General features: G+C 44.5%; 2 protein-coding genes across 2 annotated transcripts in view; both read left to right on the top strand.

Moving 5' to 3' along the window:
- Positions 1-6,443, top strand: part of LOC135516251 (lysine-specific demethylase 6B-like) — a 165,816-nt gene extending 159,373 nt beyond the window's left edge. The window contains 10 exon segments of the mRNA XM_064940402.1: positions 78-201; positions 406-511; positions 970-1,175; positions 1,279-1,463; positions 1,761-2,024; positions 2,276-2,463; positions 2,768-2,909; positions 4,207-4,333; positions 4,634-4,807; positions 4,943-6,443. Coding sequence (XP_064796474.1) covers positions 78-201; positions 406-511; positions 970-1,175; positions 1,279-1,463; positions 1,761-2,024; positions 2,276-2,463; positions 2,768-2,909; positions 4,207-4,333; positions 4,634-4,807; positions 4,943-4,966 — 1,540 coding nt within the window. The 3' untranslated portion in view covers positions 4,967-6,443.
- Positions 6,444-15,074: 8,631 nt separating this feature from the next.
- On the top strand, positions 15,075-22,442 carry LOC135516250 (transmembrane protein 88-like). Its single transcript, XM_064940401.1, has 3 exons — positions 15,075-15,766; positions 18,594-18,980; positions 21,429-22,442. Exons 2-3 carry the CDS (start codon positions 18,600-18,602, stop codon positions 21,714-21,716), a joined length of 669 nt encoding a protein of 222 aa, XP_064796473.1. The 5' UTR covers positions 15,075-15,766; positions 18,594-18,599; the 3' UTR covers positions 21,717-22,442.
- Positions 22,443-25,576: the final 3,134 nt, after the last annotated feature.

Here is a 25,576-nt window from a genome sequence, read left to right as displayed (position 1 = left end):
AAAAGACCGTAAGCTAACTCATTGCTACAGTTTGACGGTGTTTGGTCTTAACATTTGTCTCTTTCTCCCTGCCTCAGGGGTGCGAGGGTGAAGGGGAAGTTCAGAGAGTCCTACCTGCTCCCTGCGTTCTCTGTCAAGCCGCTATTTACTACAGAGCCCCTCCCACGGGATAAACTCAACCCCCCCACGCCCAGCATCTATGTAAGTCGATCGTCATTCGCCATAACACAAACTGTAGCTAATTTGACCTTCACTCTTCGATATTTCTCATTTCACCCTCTTGCTTTCTCTTTGAAAGTGTGTATTAGGATGCCTTTGTGTGCCTGTGCTGCCCTCTTCTGGTAGAAAGATGCACCTGCAATTTGTGACGGTACTAACTCTTCGGTCCTCTTTCCTCCTCTCTAGTTGGAGAGTAAGAGAGATGCCCTCTCCCCTGTACTACTGCAGTTCTGTACAGACCCCAAGAACCCTGTTACTGTCATCAGAGGACTGGCCGGGTCCCTACGACTCAGTGAGTTTTTATATATACACACACACACCGACTATGTTACCAATCATTTATTTAACCCCGACACATGTTTGAGTAATCACAGGACTTGGTACCATTGCTTTTGGGAGTCTCTTCATGCAGGGTAGATTTTTTTTCCGTCATGAATCTTGTTCTGAAGGCAGCTCTGCAGAGTGGTCACTAGCTGGCACAGCCACAAAGTCATGATATAAACCTAACCTTAACCACACTGCGAACCCTAATGCCTGACCGTAACTTGAGACAAAAAGCACACTTTGTTGTTTTTATACATCTGTACAATATAGCCAATTTTGACTTTTTGCAGCTGGCTTATCTAAGGGGCAATTGCTCAGTTCTGCCTCCAGGACCAAACTTCAACCTGCTCCCTTTAGGCCATACCATGTCATCCTTTAGTATGTCTGTATATTAAACCCCTTTTCTCTCTCTCCCTCTCCTCTCAGACCTGGGTCTGTTCTCCACTAAGTCTCTGGTGGATGCTAACTCTGAGCATGCTGTGGAGGTGAGGACCCAGGTACAGCAGCCTGCTGATGAGAACTGGGACCCCAGCGGCACAGGGCAGACCTGGCCCTGCGAGAGCAGCCGCTCGCACACCACCATCGCCAAGTACGCCCAGTACCAGGCTTCGTCCTTCCAGGAGAGTCTGCAGGTACAGACCAGACTCGACACACACACACACCTCTTACTTACACACCTCCTTACTTACACACACCTCTTACTTACTTCTACCTTGTCCCTTTCTGTGTCTTCAGGAGGAGAAGGGTAGTGATGAAGAGGCTGAGGAAGATGAAGAAGACAAGGAGAAGATGAGTAAGGAGACCAGCCCTGAGACATCTAGCAAAGAACCCACAAGTAAAGATGCTACCAGTACCGAACAGAAACCAGTGGGAAAGATAATCAAGTTTGGCACCAACATTGACCTGTCAGACCCCAAGAGGTAAGCTGGAGATGGATGCATTGTATTACCGCATAGAACACGTGGAACTTTTCCCATTTGTTCCAGAACTTTCCTCTTTGTTTTTGCTGACCCCTAGTGGTCAGGTCTTAGTATTACATTCTTACATAAAACCCCTCCCCAAAATCCCTGAGGCTAAATGTCTATTGCTAAGCAAGGCCATGTGCAGAATCACTATAGTACATAAGCGCCTTAGTGATGATCGCATCGACGCCAATACTGCTGCTCAGATGTTGTGTTTTGTTGGACAATTTGAAACTGACAATAACCCTCTCCCAGGTGGAAGGCCCAGCTGCAGGAGCTCCAGAAGCTTCCGGCCTTCATGCGCGTGGCGTCCAGCGGCAACATGCTGAGCCACGTAGGTCACACCATCCTGGGCATGAACACGGTCCAGCTCTACATGAAGGTCCCCGGGAGCCGCACGCCTGGCCACCAGGAGAACAACAACTTCTGCTCTGTGAACGTCAACATTGGGCCTGGAGACTGCGAGTGGTTCTCCGTGCACGAAAACTACTGGCCGGCCATCGACGACTTCTGTGAAAAGTAAGTCGCGTCGGCTTGATACTTTTACCACGATTTCTTGAATGCGCTGATGATGACGAGGTACAAGAATATATTCCTCGTCAGTTTTTGAATCTGCGCTTCCCGAGTCACTTGAAATTAGCTTTGAAGACTGTACGCCGTAAGAATGTGAAATAGCACAGGTCGTCTCATCTACTTAAGTTTACCATTCTCCCAACGTTATCACCCACTACCTCAGAGGATCTTACCCCCGTATCCCCTTCCTCCTTCAGGCACGGAGTAGACTACCTGACCGGTTCCTGGTGGCCTGTTCTGGAGGACCTGTACCGATCCAACATCCCTGTGTACCGCTTCATTCAGAGGCCCGGGGACCTGGTGTGGATCAACGCAGGGACCGTCCACTGGGTCCAGGCTGTGGGCTGGTGCAACAACATCGCGTGGAACGTGGGCCCACTCAACTGTACGTGAACTCCCTGACAGAGACGCCTACATTAGTCTTCCCACAGCTGCAGACCTTTCACTCCACTATCTACTGAAACGCGTTGCAATAGAGCTGTTTCTTGACTTTTGTGTTATTTTATGGATCTGTTGGTCTCGGTCAGTCATTTTGCCTTGGGAGTTTTGAACTTCCGGGCGACGACCCCCGGTCCAAATCCACACTAATGAGACTCATAAGTAGAGGACTAATTTTGACCTTTTTAAAAAAATATATATATATAATATCAGGTGAGGTCACTACTAATGGCACCTTATACTCCCTGTAGCCTACCAGTACCAGCTGGCCCTGGAGAGGTTTGAGTGGAACGAGGTCAAGAAGGTCAAGTCCATTGTCCCCATGATCCACGTTTCCTGGAACGTGGCCCGCACCGTCAAGGTCACCGACCCCGACACATACAAGATGATCAAGTGAGTATTCAGACTGATGACGTGTCTTCCGGTTGATTGGTGGCTCTACAATGGCAAGAACAAGTATGTGAACCCTTTGGAGATACCTGGATTTCTGTGTAAATTGGTCATAACATTTGAACTGATCGAGGTCACAACAATAGACAAACACAGCCTGCTTAAACTAATAACGCACAAACAATTATACATTTTCATGTCTTTTATTGAGCAAACTGTGTAAACATTCTCAGTGCAGGGTGTGAACCCTTGGATTTAATAACAGGTTCACCCTCCTTTGGCAGTAATAACCTCAAACAAACGTTTTCTGTAGTTGTGGATCAGACCTGCACACCGGACAGGAGGAATTTTGGACCATTCCTCTTTACAAAACTGTTTCAGTTCAGCAATATTCTTGTGATGTCTGGTGTGATCTGCTCTATTAAGGTCATGCCACAGCATCTCAATCAGGTTGAGGTCAGGACTCTGACTGGGCCACTCCAGAAGGCATATTTCCTTCTGTTGAAGTCATCCTGTTGTTGATTTACCTCTGTGTTTTGGGTTGTTGTCCTGTTGAATCACCCAACTTCTCTTGAGCTTCAATTGGCGGACAGATGGCCTTACATTCTCCTGCAAAATGTCTTGATAAACTTGGGAATTAATTTTTCCGTTGATGATAGCAAGTTGTCCAGGCCCTGAGGCAGCAAAGCAGCCCCAAACCATGATGCTCCCTCCACCGTACTTTACAGTTGGGATGCGGTTTTGATGTTGATCTGCTGTGCTTCTCTTTTTTTCTCCATACAGTGTTGTGTGTACCTTCCGAACAACTCAACTGTAGTTTTGTCTGTCCACAGAATATTTTGCACCGTCAAGGCTTTTAGAGATACTTTTGTAACCCTTTCCAGGGGGGGGGGTTCACATACTTTTTACAACCTACAATGTGAATGTTTAAATGATATATTCAATATAGACAAGAAATGCAGAAATGTGTTATTAGTTTAAGCATACTATGTTTGTCTATTGTTGTGACTTAGATGAAGATCAGATCAAATTTGATGACCGGTTTATGCAGAAATCCAGGTAATTCCAAAGGGTTCACATACTTTATCTTGCCACTGTATATTAGTTACAAATGATACAGGTCAATAGGGAAGATTGTGATTATGCTACTAACTTGTTCAATAAGGGTTGCAGTGTCATTACAGGGACACACTATCACTGTGTTGGACCAGAGTTTTACCTCGACAGGTTATGTGATCAGGAAAACTCTCGGTCCTCTTCACACCTGTATCCTAACCTCATCACTCACTCGCTCACTCAGGCACTGCCTCCTGCAGTCCATCAAGCACATCCAGGTTCTGCGAGACCAGCTGGTAGCAGCAGGGAAGAAGATCTCCTACCAGAGCCGAGTGAAGGACGAACCAGCTTACTACTGCAACGAGTGTGATGTGAGTAGTACTTCTACCCAGTATATACCTACTGCCCTCTCAATGCAAAACCCCCAACCTCATGTTTTACCCTCGGTCTGCCAGCACTAAAACGCCTTCTAACTGAACTCAAAACATACACACACACTTACCACAGTCAGAGCCCATCGCTCTTCTGAAACCACATTACTTCAAACCCCCGCCCTCCAATCTTCCTTCATGGTTGCTTCGGCATGCATTCAATTCCTCCACATTCGTTACAAGACAAAGCCCTTTACTTGTGTACTGAGTATCTGTGTGTATATATCTCCTGTCCACCAGGTGGAGGTGTTTGACCTGCTGTTCGTGACGTCTGAGAGTGGCAGCAGGAAGACCTATGTGGTCCACTGTGAGGACTGTGCCCGCCAGAGAAACCCCAGCCTCTCCAACAACGTAGTGGTGTTGGAGCAGTACCGCATGGAGGAGCTAATGAGTACCTACGACGCATTCAGCCTGGTGAGGACACACACACACACACACACATCTTTTTCTTATGAGACGGGCACCTGCATACAAGGAAATCGGTGTCAGTCTGCCGAACAACCTGAGGACAGTAGATGTAACGTTTCCTCTTCTGTCTCCTCTCTCCAGACTGCAGCCCCGAGTACACGGTGATAAAGCTCCTCCCCCTCCACGTCTCACAGCCATAACCAAAACTCCTGCCAGACAGGACTTAACATCTTTAAAAAAATGTTATTTTTAACCTTTTTTTTTTTTTTGTTTCCCCCTTCGTTATTTAAGATGTTTTTACTACTGCTAATACTTGCCGATCAAACAGCCAATCGAAAACCAGTTTACTACTCATCACTGTTTACAAAACCGAACCGCCAATCAAATGCCAGTTTACCCTTGTTGTAGACTGTTCATGAGCAGCGTTCTGGTTTCCGGAGGACTTGAAAACTTGGAAAGGCAGTTGGTGCTAGCTGCCATTGTGAACAAGCAACAAAGGGTTGACAGTTATCAATGGCATGAATTTTATTATTTCCATATCTTCTTCTTCTTTTTTTTATCATGAATTCTGAAATTTGTAAATGCTGTGTGTTTTATGTGGGGTGCTGTTTTTTTTTTTTTCTAAAATAATGTATTTTCTTTAAGACTAGATCAGCCCTAGATATATACCACATTGGCCTTGTGACTTGTATTTAGAAGATAAATAAGATGCATTTTTTTCTAAAAGCATTAAGAATAAGGAGACACAATAAAAATACAATTGTTTGAAATGCTTAGAAACATACGGGTTTTAAAGTCTTTTTTTAGATTTTCTGTTTAGTCTTTCTTACTCTTGTATGTGTTGTGTTTTTACAAATGTATAACGTTTATTTCCACGGGAAGGCGAAAGAGTCAATTGTCACAACTCTTTAGGAGTACATCAGGTATTTTTGTTTTAATGAATTGCTTCCATTTTTGCATTGTTTTTTATCTCTGATTTTGTTAGTTTTTTTGCTTAATATACAGATTTATCATTTTTCTTCTGGATTTTACATTGTACATTTCTTTTTTTATTTAAAATGTTTCTTATATTTATAAGATGTCAATGTTCTCCCCTTACTTTTATTGGGGTTTGAAAGTCATTTTTGTCCTCTGTAACAACTGAAAGGGTGTGTTATGGGAGGACAAGGTTCTCTGGTGCTTCTTCTGGTTCTAAATATATATATGATATTTCTAATGAATATAACTTACACTTTCCCTGTAGTTGGTAGGATCCACAGCCGAGGTTGAGTTGACGAATCGAATACGGTCTTTTTAATGCGTGGGGGGAAATTGTCATTGTTTTTCATTCTTTTTAGGGGCTTTGATTTTTTTTATTTTTATATATATATATATATGTATTATTGTAATCTGTTGGAATATTGACTTATGGGATAGAAAGGTGCTACAGTTTTCGGATAAACTATTTTTGTTTTTCCTTCAAGATAAATTCTATTTTTCCTGTTGCAATATACCTTCCTTTTCCTTCTCTTTGTGGTCATTTATTTAAAATGCACTCTTTAGAACACACACACCAAACTGAGCCAGACATTTCTTAAACACTTTGTGAATTTGTGTGACATTTTACTATGACTTATTAATAAATAAACGCTTTTGATAAAGCCAAAAATGTGCATATAGTTTAATTGTTTAAACTCTATTGATGGTACACTCCTCATCTGAACAGCGAACACTGACTGTCAGTAGTTTTTTTTCTGCAGACAAACCACATCTCACACCTGATACAGCCACCAATTGTTCACCTAAAGTAAAAAATATTGGGTAGAATATGTTAGAAAAGTAACATATCTGAACGTAACATCCCAGTCAGTCAAATCTGAAAACAAAGTCCAGAGTAGTGGCCTATAAAACCGATCTAGAACTATAGATCAATGAATAAACCCCTCTGAGCTGGATTCAATCTGTATCGCTGAAGCGTTGTCGATTTTGCAATCAAAATGTAAGAGTAATTTCTGACTGGGATGACATATGCAGCGTTTTACTGTGAAAGCAGTCTGACTATGGAACATTGCCTTTTAAGTTTGAATCGCACTGTAACGCTGAACTTAAGTGATTTAGATTGAATCTAGCCCTTTTTATCTGACTTCCTGCCTGAGGCTGATAGGCTGACCACTGATGTGGGTGAGAGCGGATATCTTCTATTTACGCTTTGGGCCCATATACAATAACAACCCGAACCCTCATATCGCTTAGCCGAGCTAGATCTTATTGCTGGCACATGCAGAGGTCTCCTCATTCAAGTCAATCACTAACGGTTCCTTTTGTTTCACATGAGTGTGTGTGTGTGTGTGTGTCTGTGTAAAATTGAGTGGTTTCCATAAGGTGAATTCCATCCAAGGTTAAAAAAGCAGGCCCAAACAAACACACATTGTCACACAGAAGACAGGGCAGGAAACCACAGTGAACTCACAGGATTCAATGACAATGTCCAGATTTCATTTTCCCCCTCAGCTAATTCCACTGACTGACACTACAGCAGAGGTGTAGGCCCACCCAATCAGATTGAGCAAAAACATTAAAAAATACAAATAATTATGCTCTTTACTTTGTGTTCCAAGCAGGACATTATTTGTTTTTTTACCCAAACATGCAAACACCAATAGATATTCATAGCAAGCAGTGCACTGGGTTAGTCAGATTTGATGAAATATAACAGAACGGAAGAACTGGAATGACATTCATTCTCATGGTTGCCAAAAATAACTAAAATCCACACCTTCAATAAGCCACAAACTCAGAAAAAAAAAGAAATGTCCCTTTTTCAGGACCCTGTCTCAAAGATAATTCATAAAAATCCAAATAACTTCACAGATCTTCATTGTAAAGGGTTTAAACACTGTTTCCCAATTGATGAACATGCACCCTGTAGAACGGTCGTTAAGACACAAGCAGATTGTAGGCAATTAAGGTCACAGTTATGGAAACTTAGGACACTAAAGAGGCCTTTCTACTGACTGAAAAACACCAAAAGAAAGATTCCCAGGGTCCCTGCACATCTGCGTGAACGTGCCTTAGGCATGCTGCAGGAGGCATGAGGACTGCAGATGTGGCCAGGGCAATAAATTACAATGTCCGTACTGTGAGACGCCTAAGACAGCGCTACAGGGAGACAGGACGGACAACTGATCGTCCTCGCAGTGGCAGACCACGTATAACAACACCTGCACATGATCGGTATATCCGAACATCACACCTGCGGGACAGGTACAGGATCGCAACAACAACTGCCCGAGTTACACCAGGAATGCACAATCCCTCCATCAGTGCTCAGACTGTCCGCAATAGGCTGAGAGAGGCTGGACTGAGGGCTTGTAGGCCTGTTGTAAGGCAGGTCCTCACCAGACATCACCAGCAACAATGTCGCATATGGGCACAAACCCACCGTCGGTGGACCAGACAGACTGGCAAAAAGTGCTCTTCACTGACGAGTCACAGTTTTGTCTCACTTTGGGTGATGGTCGGATTTGCATTTATCGTCGAAGGAATGAGAGTTACACCGAGGCCTGTACTCTGGAGCGGGACGATTTGGAGGTGGAGGGTCCGTGACAACATCATCGGACTGAGCTTGTTGTCATTGCAGGCAATCTCAACACTGTGCGTTACAGGGAAGACATCCTCCCTCATGTGGTACCCTTCCTGCAGGCTAATCCTGACATGATCCTCCAGCATGACAATGCCACCAGCCTACTGCTTGTTCTGTGTGTGATTTCCTGTAAGACAGGAATGTCAGTGTTCTGCTATGGCCAGCAACGAGCCCGGATCTCAAAACCATTGAGCAGGTCTGGGACCTGTTGGATCTGAGGGTGAGGGCTAAGACCATTCCACCCAGAAATGTCCATAAACTTGCAGGTGCCTTGCTGGAAGAGTTGGGTAACATCTCACAGCAAGAACTGGCAAATCTGGTGCAGTCCATGAGGAGAAGATGCACTGCAGTACTTAATGCAGCTGGTGGCCACACCAGATACTGACTGTTACTTTTGATTTTGACCCACCCTTTGTTCAGGGACACATTATTAAATTTGTGTTAGTCACATGTCTGTGGAACTTGTTCAGTTTATGTCTCAGTTGTTGAATCTTGTTATGTTCATACAAATATTTACACATGTTAATTAAGTTTGCTGAAAATAAACGCAGTAATAGAATAGCAGGAGATGACCAAAAAAACTGCACATTTTCATTTCTGTCCCATTATAAAATGTTTAGCATCGCAAGAGATTTGCTTTAAAACAGCCACATTTTGTCTCGCCTCTTGACAAAATGTGTAGAATAGCGTGAGATTAGCTATAGAATGGCAAACGTTTCTCTTTTTTGAAGGGGGCCCACCCACCAACACATTTCTGGCTCTGCATTCTCTGAGGGTATAGGAATGGACTATGAAATAACGAGTAATCGGGTTTTTTACATCCATGATTGATCGAACACAATCAGGAGACTTACGCACATACCAAAGTGGGGGACAATGGAGTGACATATTCCCTCGTATTTCAAAAACACCAAACATATATCCACCAATCTAGAGAAATCCAGGTCCCGCAGTGAGAGAAGGAATGTCAGTGTGTCCCATCCTGTGGCCCGGTGTGAAGAGGTCAACGAGTTTGGAGGAAAGCTGGACAGAATGGAGGACATCCTGCTTCCACAGGAAGTTGCATCCGCCATCCACTCCACCCGCTGAGGGTATAATAAGAACTGGAGACTGCGTCCAAGATGTCCGCCCGTTGTATTCAAGGTAATCTATTCACGTTCACATATGCTGATTCATGGACCGTCTATATCCAGGTTGCATCCAGTGTATAAGAACCAGCACGAGCACTCAGTGGAGCAGCGACCAAGTCATCACGTCATCCAAAAACATGACAGACATTGGATAAATATAAAATGTTAATATGTTCGGCTGTGAATGTTTTTTTTTTAAGTATTTAAAAAAAGAATAATCAGCCTGAGTGACAATTGCATGAATAATTCAATAGATGTTTTGTGCACAATGATTATCGCTAAAGTGTCTTATTAGGAATTTTCTAATCTGACCTCTCGGCCAGGTGTCATTTAAACTGCAGTACCAAAGCGAAACTGTATAGCTTCTAGACCGGAACCCTAGCCCCTTGACTCCACCCCGATCTGATGGCCACAGATGGTCAATGTCTGTGTGTGTGACCGTACACTCACACCCCACCAACACAATGCTGGCTCAAGGGACTAGTGTGATCATCATGTTGTTGGACTAATGATGGGAAAATCTAGAAAGCCTTTGAAGCTATTGTTGACAAAGCTATTGTTGGTCACCGACTACGAATTAAGCTATTATTCATTTATAATTACTAAGATAGGATCAATGAAATATAGATTGTCGTGTATATAAATACAGCGCCTTGCGAAATTATTAATATCCCTTGGATTTCCTGGCATTTTATTATGTTACAAAGTGGGATTAAAATGGATTTAGTCATAATGTTTTTGTCAATCTACTCAAAATACTCTATAATGTGAAAGTGGAAGAAAACTGATATTTTTGAAAAGATTAACAAGAATGTGGTAACTAAAATAGTAGTTGCAAGCATTCAGCCCCTTTGTTCAGGCAAGCCTAAATTAGTTCAGGAGTAAAATGTGGATTAAAATGTCTTAATAAATTACACGGATTCACTCTTGTTCCACAGGTACACCTCCAATTGACTCAAATGATGTCAATTAGCCTATCAGAAGCTTCTAAAGCCATGACATCATTTTCTGGAATTTTCCAAGCTGTTTAAAGGCACAGTCAACTTAGTGTATGTAAACTTCTGACCCACTGGAATTGTGATACAGTGAATTATAAGTGAAATAATCTGTCTGTAAACAATTGTTGGAAAAATTACTTGTGTCAGGCACAAAGTAATGTCCTAATCGACTTCCCAAAACTATAGTTTGTTAACAAGAAATTTGTGGAGTGGTTGAAAAACGAGTTTTAATGACTCCAACCTAAGTGTATGTAAACTTCCGACTTCAACTGTATGTAAATGTAATATTTCTAAAAAGCTGTTTTGGCTTTGTCATTATGCGGTATTGTGTGTAGATTGATCAGGATTGTTTTAGAATAAGGCTGTAACGTAACAAAATGTGGAAAAAGTCAAGGGGTCGGAATACTTTCCAAAGGCACTGTATGTTGTAAAGTTTCGTTCATGGGCCAGGTTGTAGCAACGTCATGATGGGTACAGGGAAACTTTGAGTATCATGTAGTAGCCTTAACCCTTTGATGTTACATTGAGATGGGTGAATGGAAAATGAATGACAGTCATCCAATATGCTGTGAAGGAAATAAGGACAAGCTCATCAAAAAATGATCATCCTCCCGCGACTTAAACGTTAGGAGATGAATTCACCTTTCAGTCGGAAACTAACCTACAACACAAGGCCAAATCTACACTGGAGTTGCTTAACCGTACATGTCTACTAATGGAGGTTCCGCAAGACTATTGAGAAAGAGTTGGCTGGACAGACAAAAAAAAATGGCCACTTTCACATGTAAACGCTGCAATTACCCAATCAACCAGTGAGCGGTTACAAGCTTGATTATATTCCCTGCCACAGATGCAACGACAGTTTGTTTTCGAAGCTATTTTCTCCATTGCTTACTTCTTCTCCTCTCACTCCCTCTCCAACACTCTCTTTCAGCAACACTTCTGATTGAATTGCGTCCACCACATCCCTCTCTTCCACCCTCCTCCCATCCCATCGACTCATTCATCTTCCGCGTCTTCTTACATAATCCAACATTTAGAAGCGTAAACCACAGGCCTTTTATGACGCAGACACATCTGTAAGGCAGGCTCTTGGGTGTAGTGGTGGAAGATGGTACCGATGAGGCATTTTCTTCTTTCTTGGTTCGGATAAGCATTATAGATGCTAGCAAAAACATGAACATGTAAAGCCCAGTAGAAGTGTGCAGTAAAAGATGGTAAAGATCAACAGTATCTCTAACTCATCTATCTAACTCATCTATTCTCCCCTCCTGCCCCTTCACTCCTCTCTTCTCCGCTCAGATACAGATAAAAGAGACTCAAATATCTGTAGCAATCAGGGATAAAGCCCAGTGGAGGGACAAGGGGGTAAATAAATACTGACCAGCTCAAAAGGGGAGAAGAGAGTGAGAACAGAGAGAAAGGGGGAGAGGGAGAGAGGGAGAAAATCCGATCAGACAACAGTAATTACTCTGTGATCTGCACTCTCTCTCTTATCAGTTCAGAAGTTCTTTGTCTGCCTCCTCTCTCCTTTCATCCCCTTTTCCTCCCTTGTTCCATTGATCCTTCCAGTTATCCCTCCGATCCGTGATTCCTGACATTGTCTTTTTCATCATGTTGTGGCTTTTCTCTCGTTCACTCTGGACTTCCCAGCTAGCATCTTTTGCATCTCTGCGTAACGTAACTGTTATGACATCCATCCTCTGTACCTCCTTCACCCTCTGTTCCTGGTCTTTCTTTATCTGGGTTCTTGGTGTTTCTCAGTGGGAATCAAGGACCCATCCCTGAACACTATCAGAGCTGTGGGAAGCTGCTCTCTCTCACACACCGTTCTCTTCCACTGCTGCAGACTCATGGGTTACGGTTGGACCTCGGGTTGGGATTCGGGTTAGAGCTAGGGTTAGGGTTAGAGCTAGGGTTAGGGTTGGATCTAGGGTTAGGGTTGGATCTAGGGTTAGGGTTAGAGCTAGGGTTAGAGCTAGGGTTAGGGTTGGATCTAGGGTTAGGGTTGGAGCTAGGGTTAGGGTTAGAGCTAGGGTTAGGGTTGGATCTAGGGTTAGGGTTAGAGCTAGGGTTAGGGTTAGAGCTAGGGTTAGGGTTGGATCTAGGGTTAGGGTTAGAGCTAGGGTTAGGGTTAGAGCTAGGGTTAGAGCTAGGGTTAGGGTTGGATCTAGGGTTAGGGTTGGAGCTAGGGTTAGGGTTAGAGCTAGGGTTAGGGTTGGATCTAGGGTTAGGGTTAGAGCTAGGGTTAGGGTTAGAGCTAGGGTTAGGGTTGGATCTAGGGTTAGGGTTAGAGCTAGGGTTAGGTTTAGGAAAAAATTGCCCTTCAAGAGGACCAAATACACGGGCACCTGTTCTCTAATTCTATTGTCCTTAGGATACATAATTGTTCTACTGGAAATTAGGAGGTATTCCCCAAGAGCAGGGGTTATGGTTCATACTGGAAGGAAAGCAAATGAAATGAACCTTTTCCTCCAAGAGGATAACCCCCCAGGCAATGCATCGATCCCTGCTCCCTAATTCCCAGGCTCTTCAGGATGCCTCTTTATGGAGCCCGAGTTCAAGTTTAAGAACCCGGTTTAGGGTTAGGCTGGTTAATCTCTATCAGGCCTGAAGCGATTCCTTATGTCCACGTTTTGAGTCCAAGGGGTTAGGCTTAAGGTTAGGGTTAGTTTTAAAGGCTTGGGTTCGAATTCAAGTCAGAATCTAGGTCAAAGTTCAGGATTAGGGATTAGAGCTTGAAGTGGGGTTAAGGGTTAGGGTTAGGGTTAGGGTTAGGGTTAGGGTTAGGGTTAGGGTTAGGGTTTAGGGTTAGGGTTAGGCTTATAGGGTTAAGGTTAAGGTTAGGGTTAGAGTTAGGGTTTAGGGTTAGGGTTAGGAAAAAATTGCCCTGGGATTAGGGTTTATTAAAGTGGCGTTAAAATTAGGATTATATTTAGGGTCAGGATTAGATCTGAGGTTATTGTCAGGGCTGAGGTTAAATTTAGGATTGGGGTTAAGGTTAGAGCTAGGGTGGGGATTGCTATGGTTAAGGGTGAGGTTAAGGTCAGGGTTAGGGTTAGGGTTATAGTCAGAATTAAAATGAGGTTTTAAACTTAGGTTTAGGTTTATAGTTAGGGTGAGCCAAGGGGTTAGGCTTGGGGTCCAAATTAGACCTAAGTTTGAGGCCGGGGTTGAAATTAGGTTCGGTATTGGGGCCGAAGTTTGGGGTTTAGGGGTTAGTGATTGAAATAGATTTAAGGTTAAGATTGTGGTTAAGATTAGGAATGTGATACTTGGCGGGTTGGAGCTAGGGTTAGGGTTAGAGCTAGGGTTGGGGTTAGAGCTCGGGTTGGGATTCGGGTTGGAGCTAGGGTTAGGGTTAGAGCTAGGGTTAGGGTTAGAGCTAGGGTTAGGGTTAGAGCTAGGATTAGGGTTAGAGCTAGGGTTAGGGTTAGAGCTAGGGTTGGGGTTAGAGCTCGGGTTGGGATTCGGGTTGGAGCTAGGGTTAGGGTTGGAGCTAGGGTTTGGGTTAGAGCTAGGGTTGGGATTCGGGTTGGAGCTAGGGTTAGGTTAGAGCTAAGGTTAGGGTTAGAGCTAGGGTTAGGGTTAGAGCTAGGGTTAGGGTTAGGGCTAGGGCTAGGGTTAGGGTTGGGGTTAGGGTTAGGGTTGGGGTTAGGGTTAGGGTTAGGGTTGGGGTTGGAGCTAGGGTTAGGGTTAGGGATAGAGCTAGGGTTAGGGTTAGAGCTAGGGTTAGGGTTAGAGCTAGGGTTAGGGTTAGAGCTAGGGTTGGGATTCGGGTTGGAGCTAGGGTTAGGGTTCGAGCTAGGGTTAGGGTTCGGGCTAGGGTTAGAGCTAGGGTTAGGGCTTGGGCTAGGTTTAGAGCTAGGGTTAGGGTTAGGGTTGGGGTTAGGGTTAGAGTTGGGGTTAGGGTTGGGGTTAGGGTTAGGGTTGGGGTTGGGGTTGGGGTTGGGGTTGGGGTTGGGGTTAGGGTTAGGGTCGGGGCTAGGGTTAGAGCTAGGGTTGGGGTTAGGGTTAGGGTTGGGGCTAGGGTTAGAGCTAGGGTTGGGGTTAGGGTTAAGGTCTACCATTGTAAGTACAGTATAATATCAACACTTGTTACACTTTCCTTACAGATTATCTTTGTAAAAGAATAAAAGCTCGGGCCAATGTCCATCTTTACATGAATTTGTCTAAGCAACTAGGGTTGTCTGTGACATGGTGGGGTATGTCAGTGGTACCATGCAGCCTCTGCTCCATCCCCGGCTGCTGATTTGACCACAGCAACACAGCAGCTCTTTAAATACACACTCCCGCTCTCCTTCTCCCCCTCTCTCCCTCTCGCAACAGGCTCAATCACGCCGCAGGTTATCAGAGAAGCAGCCTGGCTCCAACCCCTAACACTGAGTGCTGCACACAGATAACAGAGGGATAGAGAGAAGAGAGAAGGGGTGTTTTACAGGCACGGGTTATAGTAGTGAAGAGGGAGATGAGTGAGGTGGGGGCACAAGCACTCAATGTAGTAGTTAAGAAAGGGAGGGGGGGAGAATGAGTGAGGCAGAAGTCAGTAAGAGTGAGAGAGAAAGGCATCCCTCTAATTCCTCAAGAGGGGCTGTTGTATCAAACGTAGTAAGTGTGAGAATAGGAGGAGAAGGCGGGACGGACTGACGGAGGGGCGTACAGAGGTCTGGGCCACTTCTAAAGAGCTGAGACCCAAAACGCTGCGGCTGGAGAGGTCGACTGCAGTCGGGGAGAGAACATCAGGTGAAAGGACGAAGCCCTTCAGTCTGAGAAATAGAGGAGGGGGACCGACACGGACTTATCCCTGACGGACCGACGACCCTTCACAGTGCAGAGAGGGAACAAGAGATTACGTCTACAGGAGGTCAGCATACCACTACTACACGAGCTGGTCACAACTTCATTACGGAAAGTGTGAAGGAATCTGAACTGATACAGAGGAAAAACCCAAAGCCAAAACGCAGTGGAGATTTGAGGAAAGACAGGAGAGAGAGAACATTTAAAGCTTGTCCACCTGCTTGAAGAAGTGGAGAAAGAGAGTGTTTCACTGGAACTTAAGGAGAAGAGAAGAGAGAAGACGAGAAGGAGAAGAGAAGCGAGAAAGAGAAGAGAAGAGAAGAGAGAAGAAGAGAAAGAGAAGAGAAGGAGGAGAGAGACAAAAAGGAGAAGAGAAGAGTGAGGAAGAGAGAGAGGCTCTACCAGGCTGCACGTCAATGTGAGTGAGAATGTATAGACCCAGGGAGGGAGTTGAACTAACTGAAGCATTCTATTTAGACCACAACTATTCCAATATCTGTGTAAAGCATTCAGAAAATTAGCAGCATTTTAAAATTACAATACTTGTGAGCATCACTGATATTTAAATGCATAGGTAATAACATAGTAATAACAACATAATAACATTCGATAATAACATGTGTGCAACTGCCAGTCAAAAGACAATAGAGTTGCTTCAGTATGTTCTAGATTAGAGAATACATTATGAGAACCGTTCAAGGACCAGGTTGAATGTAGTTCAGTGTTGTATTAGTAGCCATGAAGCTACAGACGAAGGTCATTTGAAAATACCACAGGACATGATTCAGTCATTTCTATAGCAGATTCATATCAGTGTCCTCCAGAGTTATGAGAAACAATGACGCGTCATTTTTCAAAGAATAACAAGTACATGGGATGTGTAAAACAGATGGAGCGGCGAAGTGTAGGCCTATTTTAAGTCGTGACACAATGAGTGAGCAGGTCTCCCTCTTCCTGGACCCCTGACCTTACACCCGAACAACACCTTACTAACAATAGGAGACTGACGTAGAGCGTAAAGTAAGCATCGAGTCAGTAACAATACTTCTCAAGTGGATTCTTCCATAACTTGGTTAGGGTCCGGGTTAACGGTCGGGTGAGGGTGATGACTGTTTGTTGGGTAAAGGGTGGAAAAATTAGCAGGTTGACGTTTATTGTCATGAGTCTTGTCCTGGAGGCAGAATAAAGTGATTTTCCTTTAGATAGGCCAGTTGCAAAGTCAACATTTGCTTTTTGGTCTTAATTTAAGGTTAGGGTTGGGCATTATGGTTAGCAGTGTGGTTAAGGTTAGGTTTAAAATCCGATTTTATGACTTTGTGGCTGCGCCAGCGAGTGACCACTCTACAGAGCTGCCTCCAGAACAAGACTTATGACAAAAAAAAACATTAACCCACAAATATCCACTACCTACGGACAGGAGTTGATCATGCGGTCAGGAAAACCTCCTGTCCTGGCTAAAACCAATGTGAGGCATTCAACATTTCGTTTTGTTTCCTGCACCTGTGGAAGTGCTGGATGTGCATTCACTGCTTTAGAAATGGGAGGAAGAAGAACAAATCCAATCCAATTTTATTTGTCACATGCTCCGAGTACAACAGTGTCGACCTTACCGTGAAATGCTTATTTACAAGCCTTTAAACCAACTATGCAGTTAAGAAAAAAGAACAATAAATACATAAAAAAGATAGAAATATAACAAATAATTAAGGAGCAACAATAAAATAACAGTAGCGAGGTTATATACAGGGGGTTCCGGTACAGAGTCAATGTGCGGGGGCACAGGTTAGTCGAGGTAATTGAGGTAATATGTACATGTAGGTAGAGGTAAAGTGATTATGCTTAGATAATAACCAGAGAGTAGCAGCAGCGTAAAAGAGGGGGTGGGGGGACAATGTAAATAGTTGGTAGCAGAGAGAACAGTCTATGACTCGGGTGGCTGGAGTTCTTGTCAATTTTTCGGGCACAGCCCGGTATAAAGGTCCTGGATGGCAGGAAGCTTGGCCCCAGTGATGAACTGAGCCATCCTGTCAGCGTTAATGGGACATGTCAGTCAACTTATGGCTGATTCAAGGGACCTTGAAACTTGGTCTATTGTGATGTTGTGTGTTGTTTTTTTTACCATACTGGAAGAGTGAAACAAAAACCTTTCCAGTGTCTTGAACAAAGGGGCATGACGTTACACGATGCTTCTAGGTTTTCTCCTTCTCACGAGACAGGAACTGCAGACCCTTATCAGCCCAACGATAAACTAATACATTCAGGCATGTGCAGAAGCATACACATACACACACACACACACACGCACGCACACACGCGCACACACACACGCACGCGCACGCACGCGCACGCACGCACGCACACACACACACACACACACACACATGCACGCACGCACGCACGCACGCACACACACACACACACACAGACGCACACAAACACACACACACACGCACGCACGCACACACACACACACACACACACACACACACACACACACACGCACGCACACACACGCACGCACGCACGCACGCACACACACACACACACACACACACACACACACGCACGCACACACACGCACGCACGCACGCACGCACACACACACACACACACACACACACACACACACACACGCACGCACACACGCGCACACACACACACACACGCACACGCACGCGCACGCACGCGCACGCACACACGCACACACACACACACACACACACACACACACACACACACACACACACACACACACACACACACACACACGCATGAACACATCCATCTCTTACCCTTCCTCTTCCCTTCCTCTTCCTCATCTTATCCATCATCCTCCTCTGTGCACCCTCATCTGGCAATTGGCATTCAGATAACCATCCCGCTCTGATAGAAGACGGGAGAGCGTTTATAGATTGCACCACGCAGCCTGCCGTCCTCTACCTCTAGCAGATAACTCCTCTAACTGACCTCCCTGTGAACTACCTTTGAAGACGGAGCCTCAGCTATGATGCATCTAGGGAGGGATGGGGACCAAGGGACCAAGTTTGAGATAGACAAGAGAGGAAGAGGCTTCAAATGTCCTTTCAATGCAAGTACAGTGCCGTTTCAATTTGCATCAAAAGAACGATGTTGTACAGACTGGTTCACTCGGGAATGAGAAACAAGGACCGTATTATATACATAGCTTTGCATTGTGTTGTTTACATCGTATCAACCTGTGCTAACCTCCATCAATCCCTCCTTAGTTGACCATGAGTGTGATCGGTACACTGGAGAAGGGGGCCCACCACCAGGCTCTGGAGCTCTCCGAGGAGCTCTCTCCCCTCAACCACCACCACCCTCACCACCACCACCTCCAGCACTCCAACTCTCTGGCCTCCAGCGCTCCTGTGGGGACCCCCTCCGGCGTGGTGGTGCCTCCCCCGTACTCTGCAGCTGAGAGTGGGGGAGGTGGTAGTGACGCTCCCCTGGAGCTCCGAGGCTCTCTGGACTGCTGGGCGTGCTCGGTGCTGGTGACGGCCCAGAACCTGGTCATCGCTGGGATCAACGCCTGCCTGGCCGGACTGGTGTTCGGACTCATCCTCACCCCCGCCATCGCCATGGTGGTGTTCGGGTTCCTCTGTCATTCTACGGTACGAAGGGTGTGTGTGTGTGTGTGTGTGTGTGTGTGTACACAGAGTAAAGGGCATTTGTGCAATACTTACATTCATCTTCCAAAATTCCTATGTGTCATTTCAATTTCACATTCATAATTCATCTGTGTCAGTGTGTGTGTGTGTGTGTCAACGTGTGCGCGTCAGTGTGAGTGGTGTTTGCCAGAACAGTCATAACAACTTACCCTTTCACAGGTACTCAGGAGTATCAGACTAGATAAGAAACCAGTAATAATATGTTATACAGCATGCTGACATTTCAGAAGGGACTAACTACACCTCCACCATCCACCACAAGTTTGGAATAGTTTAGCTGAAAATTAGAGTGGAGTTTGGAATAGGTTAAATGAGGGTGGTGTTTGGAATAGGTTAAATGAGGGTGGTGTTTGGAATAGGTTAAATAAGGGTGGTGTTTGGAATAGGTTAAATGAGGGTGGTGTTTGGAATAGGTTAAATGAGGGTGGTGTTTGGAATAGGTTAAATGAGGGTGGTGTTTGGAATAGGTTAAATGAGGGTGGTGTTTGGAATAGGTTAAATGAGGGTGGTGTTTGGAATAGGTTAAATGAGGGTGGTGTTTGGAATAGGTTAAATGAGGGTGGTGTTTGGAATAGGTTAAGTTTGGCTCTTTGCGATGTGTTTCATAAGCAGATGTTTAAGAACAGGAGCTACATGGTCAAAAGTAGTGCACTATATAGGGAACAGGGTGCCAGTTTAGAATCAGACTGGACAGATTAGGACTCAGGAGTCAGGGGAGAGTGACGTCAGTGGTGGGAACTTTCAAGAAGAGAGGGAGGTAGGGGTTAGCCAGCCTGGCTGGTCCCATATCTTGGTGTGTTTTAGCCTACTCTTACAAGCTGTCCAAGAAAGTTTTAAACACACACATGCACAGATTCACCGGCAGAATAAGCAAAATGTTGTGTGAAATACATTTAGCACACTTGTGCTCACACACGCAAGACCCTGTGGAGGTGGGAGGGTGCACACATGCACATTTGACCCCCGTAAATCCCACTAGTTTCAGTTTCCCACCCAGCCACCCCTACAGGTCACAGTAGGTCAGTGTGAAAGGGAAGAAGGGCCACAGCACTACTGGTCTGACCACCTTACGAGAGAGAGAGAGAGAGAGAGAGAGAGAGAGAGAGAGAGAGAGAGAGAGAGAGAGAGAGAGAGAGAGAGAGAGAGAGAGAGAGAGAGAGAGAAAGAAAACAAAGGAGAGAGGGGGATGTGAAAGAAGGGGGGTGGGATTTCAAAGCTGGCTAAAAAGTTTCCCTGAGCTCACAGTTTGCTGTCACAGGATCTTCGCTAACCAGCTGCAAGAACTTGAATGGACAGTTGCATGATTTCAGAGCTAGATACCCAACACATACCCAACTCACAACCACATGCCTTCAGTAAGAATGAATATAAACATTATTAAGTTTGGGACACAAAATCCCTGATAAGGCCTCAGAAAGCGGAAATTAAAGACATTAACGTGTAGTGGTATCTGGGTTCACCTCCCAACCTCCCTCAACACTTTATGTGCCTCTCCTCTCCTATACCTCTCCTTTCCTTTCCTCTCCTCTCCTCTCCTCTACTATCCCTCTCCTCTCCTCCTCTCCTATCCCTCTCCTCTCTCCTTCTGTTCACCTCCCAACCTCCTGCACCACTCTTGGTGCCTTGCTATCGCTCCCCTCTCCACTCTCTCAGATGGAGTTACGTAAGGATAATTCAGCCCCTCCATTTTCGCTGTCCATTGCTCACATATTCTCTGTCACCCCCCCCCCCTTCACCCTCTTCTCCCTCACACCAACAGCATCCCACACCACAACAACAGGTGGCCATTTTAACTGTAAAGCACCATAGGTATTATTGTGATGTTACACAGCCGTGATATAAGAATGGCAATTAATCACATTTAATCTACGGAAGGGCTCTTCGTTCTTTGTGGGGTCGGTATGTGTCCGTAAGAACAAAACAGATTGGGTTTGTGAGTGTTGCTCAGTCTCTGTGTGTGTTGTGTGTGTGTGCGCGTGTGTCAGAGTGCTATCTTCTCTGTGTCTACCAGGGACACACCCCCTGCTCTGGGACACACTCCCTTCTCTGTGTCTACCAGGGACACACCATCGTCTCCCTGCGTCTCCTCCTTGATTCCTCCATCCTTCACTTGTCCTGATCACGGGCGCTGAAACCAACCGTCTCCATCGGTTCTGAGAAGACACCAACAGAACGCCTCATTAGCTTTAGCTTGTTAGAAACTACCTTGTTATAGCCACGTGTGAGACCACTGCATGTCTGTAGCATGGACAATGCATTATCAATGTCATTTTACAGTCACAGGGACATTGTCAATCTCTTCGCTTTGAGTGCAACATTCTTACGGCCATGTGAAAAACAGTAAGTAACACAAACAATCAGGAAAAATACGACCCGTGTCCCTCTCCCCAGGTGCGCCCTCATGGGACGTCCCGCTACTGCTCGGACCTGCTGAATGACGGTGGCTGTGTGGCCCTCCTGGTTGTGGGTTTCCTCCTGGTCACACCCCTCCTGGTCCTGGCTCTGGCCGCCTACTGCCGCCTGGCCCGCCACCTCCAGCTGGGCCTCTGCTTTATACCATACTCCAGGGCTATCTACAAGAACCTGCCCGCCACACAGCACCCTGGCCTGGGAGGGGGCTGCTGTGGAGGCAGTGGCGCTGGAGGGGAGGGAGAAGGGAAGGGTAAGGTCTGGGTGTGAGAGGGTGGGGAGAGGGAGCGATGTGAAGGAAGGTAGTTTCAAGATCTATGTATAGTGGGAAGGGAGCGAGGATGAGCGAGGGTGACACACAAAGAGGAAGAAAAAGAGGGAGAGAGAAAGAAAGGGTGAGGAAGAGAAGGGAGCGCGTGGAGGGAAAGGGAGAGCCAAGATGAGGAGGGAGACAGGAGGACAGAATGGTGTTAGAGAAGGGAGGAGAAGGAGGAGAAGGAGGAGAACAACCACAGCAGCCAAACTCTTATCTGGGAAGGCTTCAGTATAGGCGCCACAGTAAACCGTTCCTCTGGTGTTCAACCAAAGTAACCTCCTCACTACCACGTTTTATACAACCAATTTCATGTAAAAGTTATCTGTCAACATGTGTGGTTTACTGTGAGAAAACTTTTTCGCAGACCAAAAAGGAGCAGAATTTTTTTACACTGTTCTGGAGTTCGAGGGCAAGATGGAGAACAAGTGATCAACAGCAAACATCTCAACCACACGGCAGGCAAAGTGTCGTTTCTCCAGTGAAACACTGCACATTGTATTAAAGGACATACTATCACTGCCATGTGTTGACATCCCATATATTATTAACATTGATTCAACACAGTATCTTTAAGCATTTACCACCATGAATAGAGTTTTGTGCATTTAGTTGACTCTGGTTTATGACTGCTACTGTTTCTTGTGTATTTCCTCTTTTCAAATAAAGTCTATTTGGAATCAGTTTGAGTCTGTTTCATTTAAAAAACGATATATTATTATTTTAACCTTTATTTAACTAGGCAAGTCAGTTAAGAACAAATTCTTATTTACTATGACGACCTACCAAAAGGCAAATAGATGTAATATAGAGAGACCTAAGACAACAGCACAGCATGGCAGCAAAACAACATGGTAGCAGCACGAAACCTGGTACAAACATTATTGGACACAGACAACAGCACAAAGGGCAAGAAGTTAGAGACAACAATACATCACGCAAAGCAGCCATAACTGTCAGTAAGAGGGTCCATGATTGAGTCTTTGAATGAAGAGATTGAGATAAAACTGTCAGGTTTGAGTGTTTGTTGCAGCTCGTTCCAGTTGCTAGCTGCAGCGAACTGAAAAGACGAGCGACCCAGGGATGTGACTGGCAGAACGGCTGTTGTATGTGGAGGATGAGGGCTGCAGTAGATATCTCAGATGGGGGGAGTGTGTCCTAAGAGGGTTTTATAAATAAGCATCAACCAGTAGCCGAGATCACCTTTACCTGCAGATCTATAAATCATGTTTCCGTAACCTAGCATGGGTAGGATGGTCATCTGAACCAGGGTTAGTTTGGTAGCTGGGGTGAAAGAGGAGTAATTACGATAGAGGAAACCAAGTCTAAATTTAACTTTAGCCTGCAGCTTTGATATGTGCTGAGAGAAGGACAGTGTACCGTCTAGCCATACTCCCAAGTACTTGTATGAGGTGGCTACCTCAAGCTCTAAACTCTCAGAGGTAGTAATCACACCTGTGGGGAGAGGGGCATTCTTCTTACCAAACCACATGACCTTTGTTTTGGAGGTGTTCAGAACAAGGTTAAGGGCAGAGAAAGCTTGTTGGACACTAAGAAAGCTTTGTTGTAGAGCGTTTAACACAAAATCCCGGGAGGGGCCAGCTGAGTATAAGACTGTATCATTTACATATAAATGGACGAGAGAGCTTCCTACTGCCTGAACTATGTTGTTGATTTTTAAAAAGTGTTCATTGTGGTTATGTATACATTTCCACATTAGAGCGTCTCTAACTACCTACCTCCACACACAGGTTTTCATCTCTTGTTTGCACACCAGGGTGTTAATTTCGCAAGCCTGGAATCAGGTGCAGCAATCAGCTTGTTACTAAAGTATCTTTCCTGGCTGGATATATTGTTTTTTTCGTCGCATGCAGTACTGTTGACCCTCTCCAACAGTTATGGAACTATTTACATGGAGTATTTGGATAAATATGCGTGTAAGATACGACAGAAGATGATGTCGTGGAGTTGTTTTGTTTGTTGAAGGGTTTCAAATGAGAACCTTGAAAGTTCATGGCCATTGACGGGGGTCTGCATCACAGATTCCACCACAACACACAAACCAATTAAGTCGGGCCGAGCCTTTGGTATTTAAAGTGCATGAGACTGAAGATTACTTCGTGACTGAGTATGGTATGAGTTGGCCTACATTCTGAAATACAATGTTTGGTAATGTTTATCATTTGTAAAGCCAGGACTCAATACCCCTCCCCTAGTTGAACTGTACAGCCAAATGCACCATCTTTACAGTTTGGCCTGCAGTAAGTTTAGGAGGGCAACTTCGAGAAAGCACCATGCAAGAAATAAGGGGGACGGTACCTTGCAATGTGTTAACTGATTTTCGTCATTGCCTCTGAATTAGAAACATGTGGGATGCATATCCAAATGGATCTAGCGAGATAGGTAGCTGGAACTGCACAATTGAACTGGAGTCATCTATGAATGTCCACTTGGTGGCGACAGAGTTCCATTTGGAAAACAAATCACCTTCTGTTGGGATAAAACAAGCTATGCAGTCTGATTTATGGAGATGATAGTATCGCTTGAATATCACAATGATCATGACACGCCAGCAGTCATCGTTCAGACAGACTCAACCCAGAAGATGTCGCCACTCTGTCGCCAGAAGATGTCGCGCCTCTGTCGCCACTAAGTGGACATTCCTAGATGACTCGAGTTCATCTAGGTTCAGCCATTTGGATAATTGGCTATGTAAAATTATAATTTTATACTAAAATAATTGCTCAAAGACATTTTCTTTGACAAAAAAAATAAAATGGGTGTCAAATTATTGGCACCCCTAATGATTCTTATAAGTAAAGTCAAACAACATTTAACCTACATTAACATTCTACTTTGAATTCATCTCAGTTTTGGGAACTGTATTGTGGACTTTCATGGCTTCCTGTTTCACTGGGGTATAAAAATTAGGTAACGTTTTATTATTTATCACCATTGGGAAAGACAAAGAACTTCCAAATGAAGAGGCAAAATGGTGATGTGTACAAAAAAATATATTGAAAGAAATAGGGCAACAATTGAAGTTTTAAAAACTCTGGAACAGTGGTAAACGTGCCTGGTAGAGGACCCAAATAAAACATGTAACATTGAGAATCTGTGGTTTGAATTGAAGAGGGCAGTCCAAAAGGCTAACATCCCTCCCAACATGTTCTTCAATCTCATAAAACATAGAAAAAGACGAAGTGCCGTTATCCTCTTTAGATTTTTTTGTTCATTCGTTGTAAAAAAAAAAGTTTTATCTCCGCGCATTGTATTAGTATATAATTGTGTTTTTTTAGCATACAATATAGCTCAGTATTTGTAGTATTTATTTTATAAAGTATTTAAAAAAAAATCAAAGGTGGCAATAATTTTGGAAGAAGCAGTTACAATATTATTGCAGCTTGAAGTAAGGGTTTAATGGTTGACCATTTTTATTACTGGGGAACCACTTGCACTTCCTCCGCTTTATTTGTCTTCCACTCCCAGGATGCATTGTGATTTCAAAAACATATCTCTCAAAGATTAAATCGAACAGAGCCGCATTTGTACTAGTCCGTGGACCAGTGTTTAATTTGTTTATTTATTTAACGAACAGTCCACTATCTGTACTCGACATGGAGACAATAACTGGAATGTTAGCTTAAAAGACTGGTACCCAGGCTAAACTGGCACCAGTTTGGTAAGGAAATACAACAAATCAAACACATTTTATTCGTCACATGCTTCGTAAACAGCAGGTGATGACTAACAGTGAAAGGCGTACTGACAAAGAAAGAAATAGAGAAATAATAAAAAAGTAATAATAAATAAATAA

The sequence above is a fragment of the Oncorhynchus masou genome, chromosome 27 (genome assembly GCF_036934945.1).
Source record: "Oncorhynchus masou masou isolate Uvic2021 chromosome 27, UVic_Omas_1.1, whole genome shotgun sequence".
NCBI classification, from domain to species: Eukaryota; Metazoa; Chordata; class Actinopteri; order Salmoniformes; family Salmonidae; genus Oncorhynchus; species Oncorhynchus masou.
The sequence above is the reverse complement of the archived record's forward strand: the minus strand, read 5'-3'. Positions and strand labels throughout refer to the sequence as shown.

What these genes read in the sequence shown, in the direction of transcription:
- LOC135516250 (XM_064940401.1), top strand. Translation starts at nt 18,600, where the DNA reads ATGAGTGTGATCGGTACACTGGAGAAGGGGGCCCACCACCAGGCTCTG. An exon ending in GGTTCCTCTGTCATTCTACG is followed by an intron (nt 18,981 to 21,428) that starts GTACGAAGGGTG and finishes CCCTCTCCCCAG; the next exon opens with GTGCGCCCTCATGGGACGTC.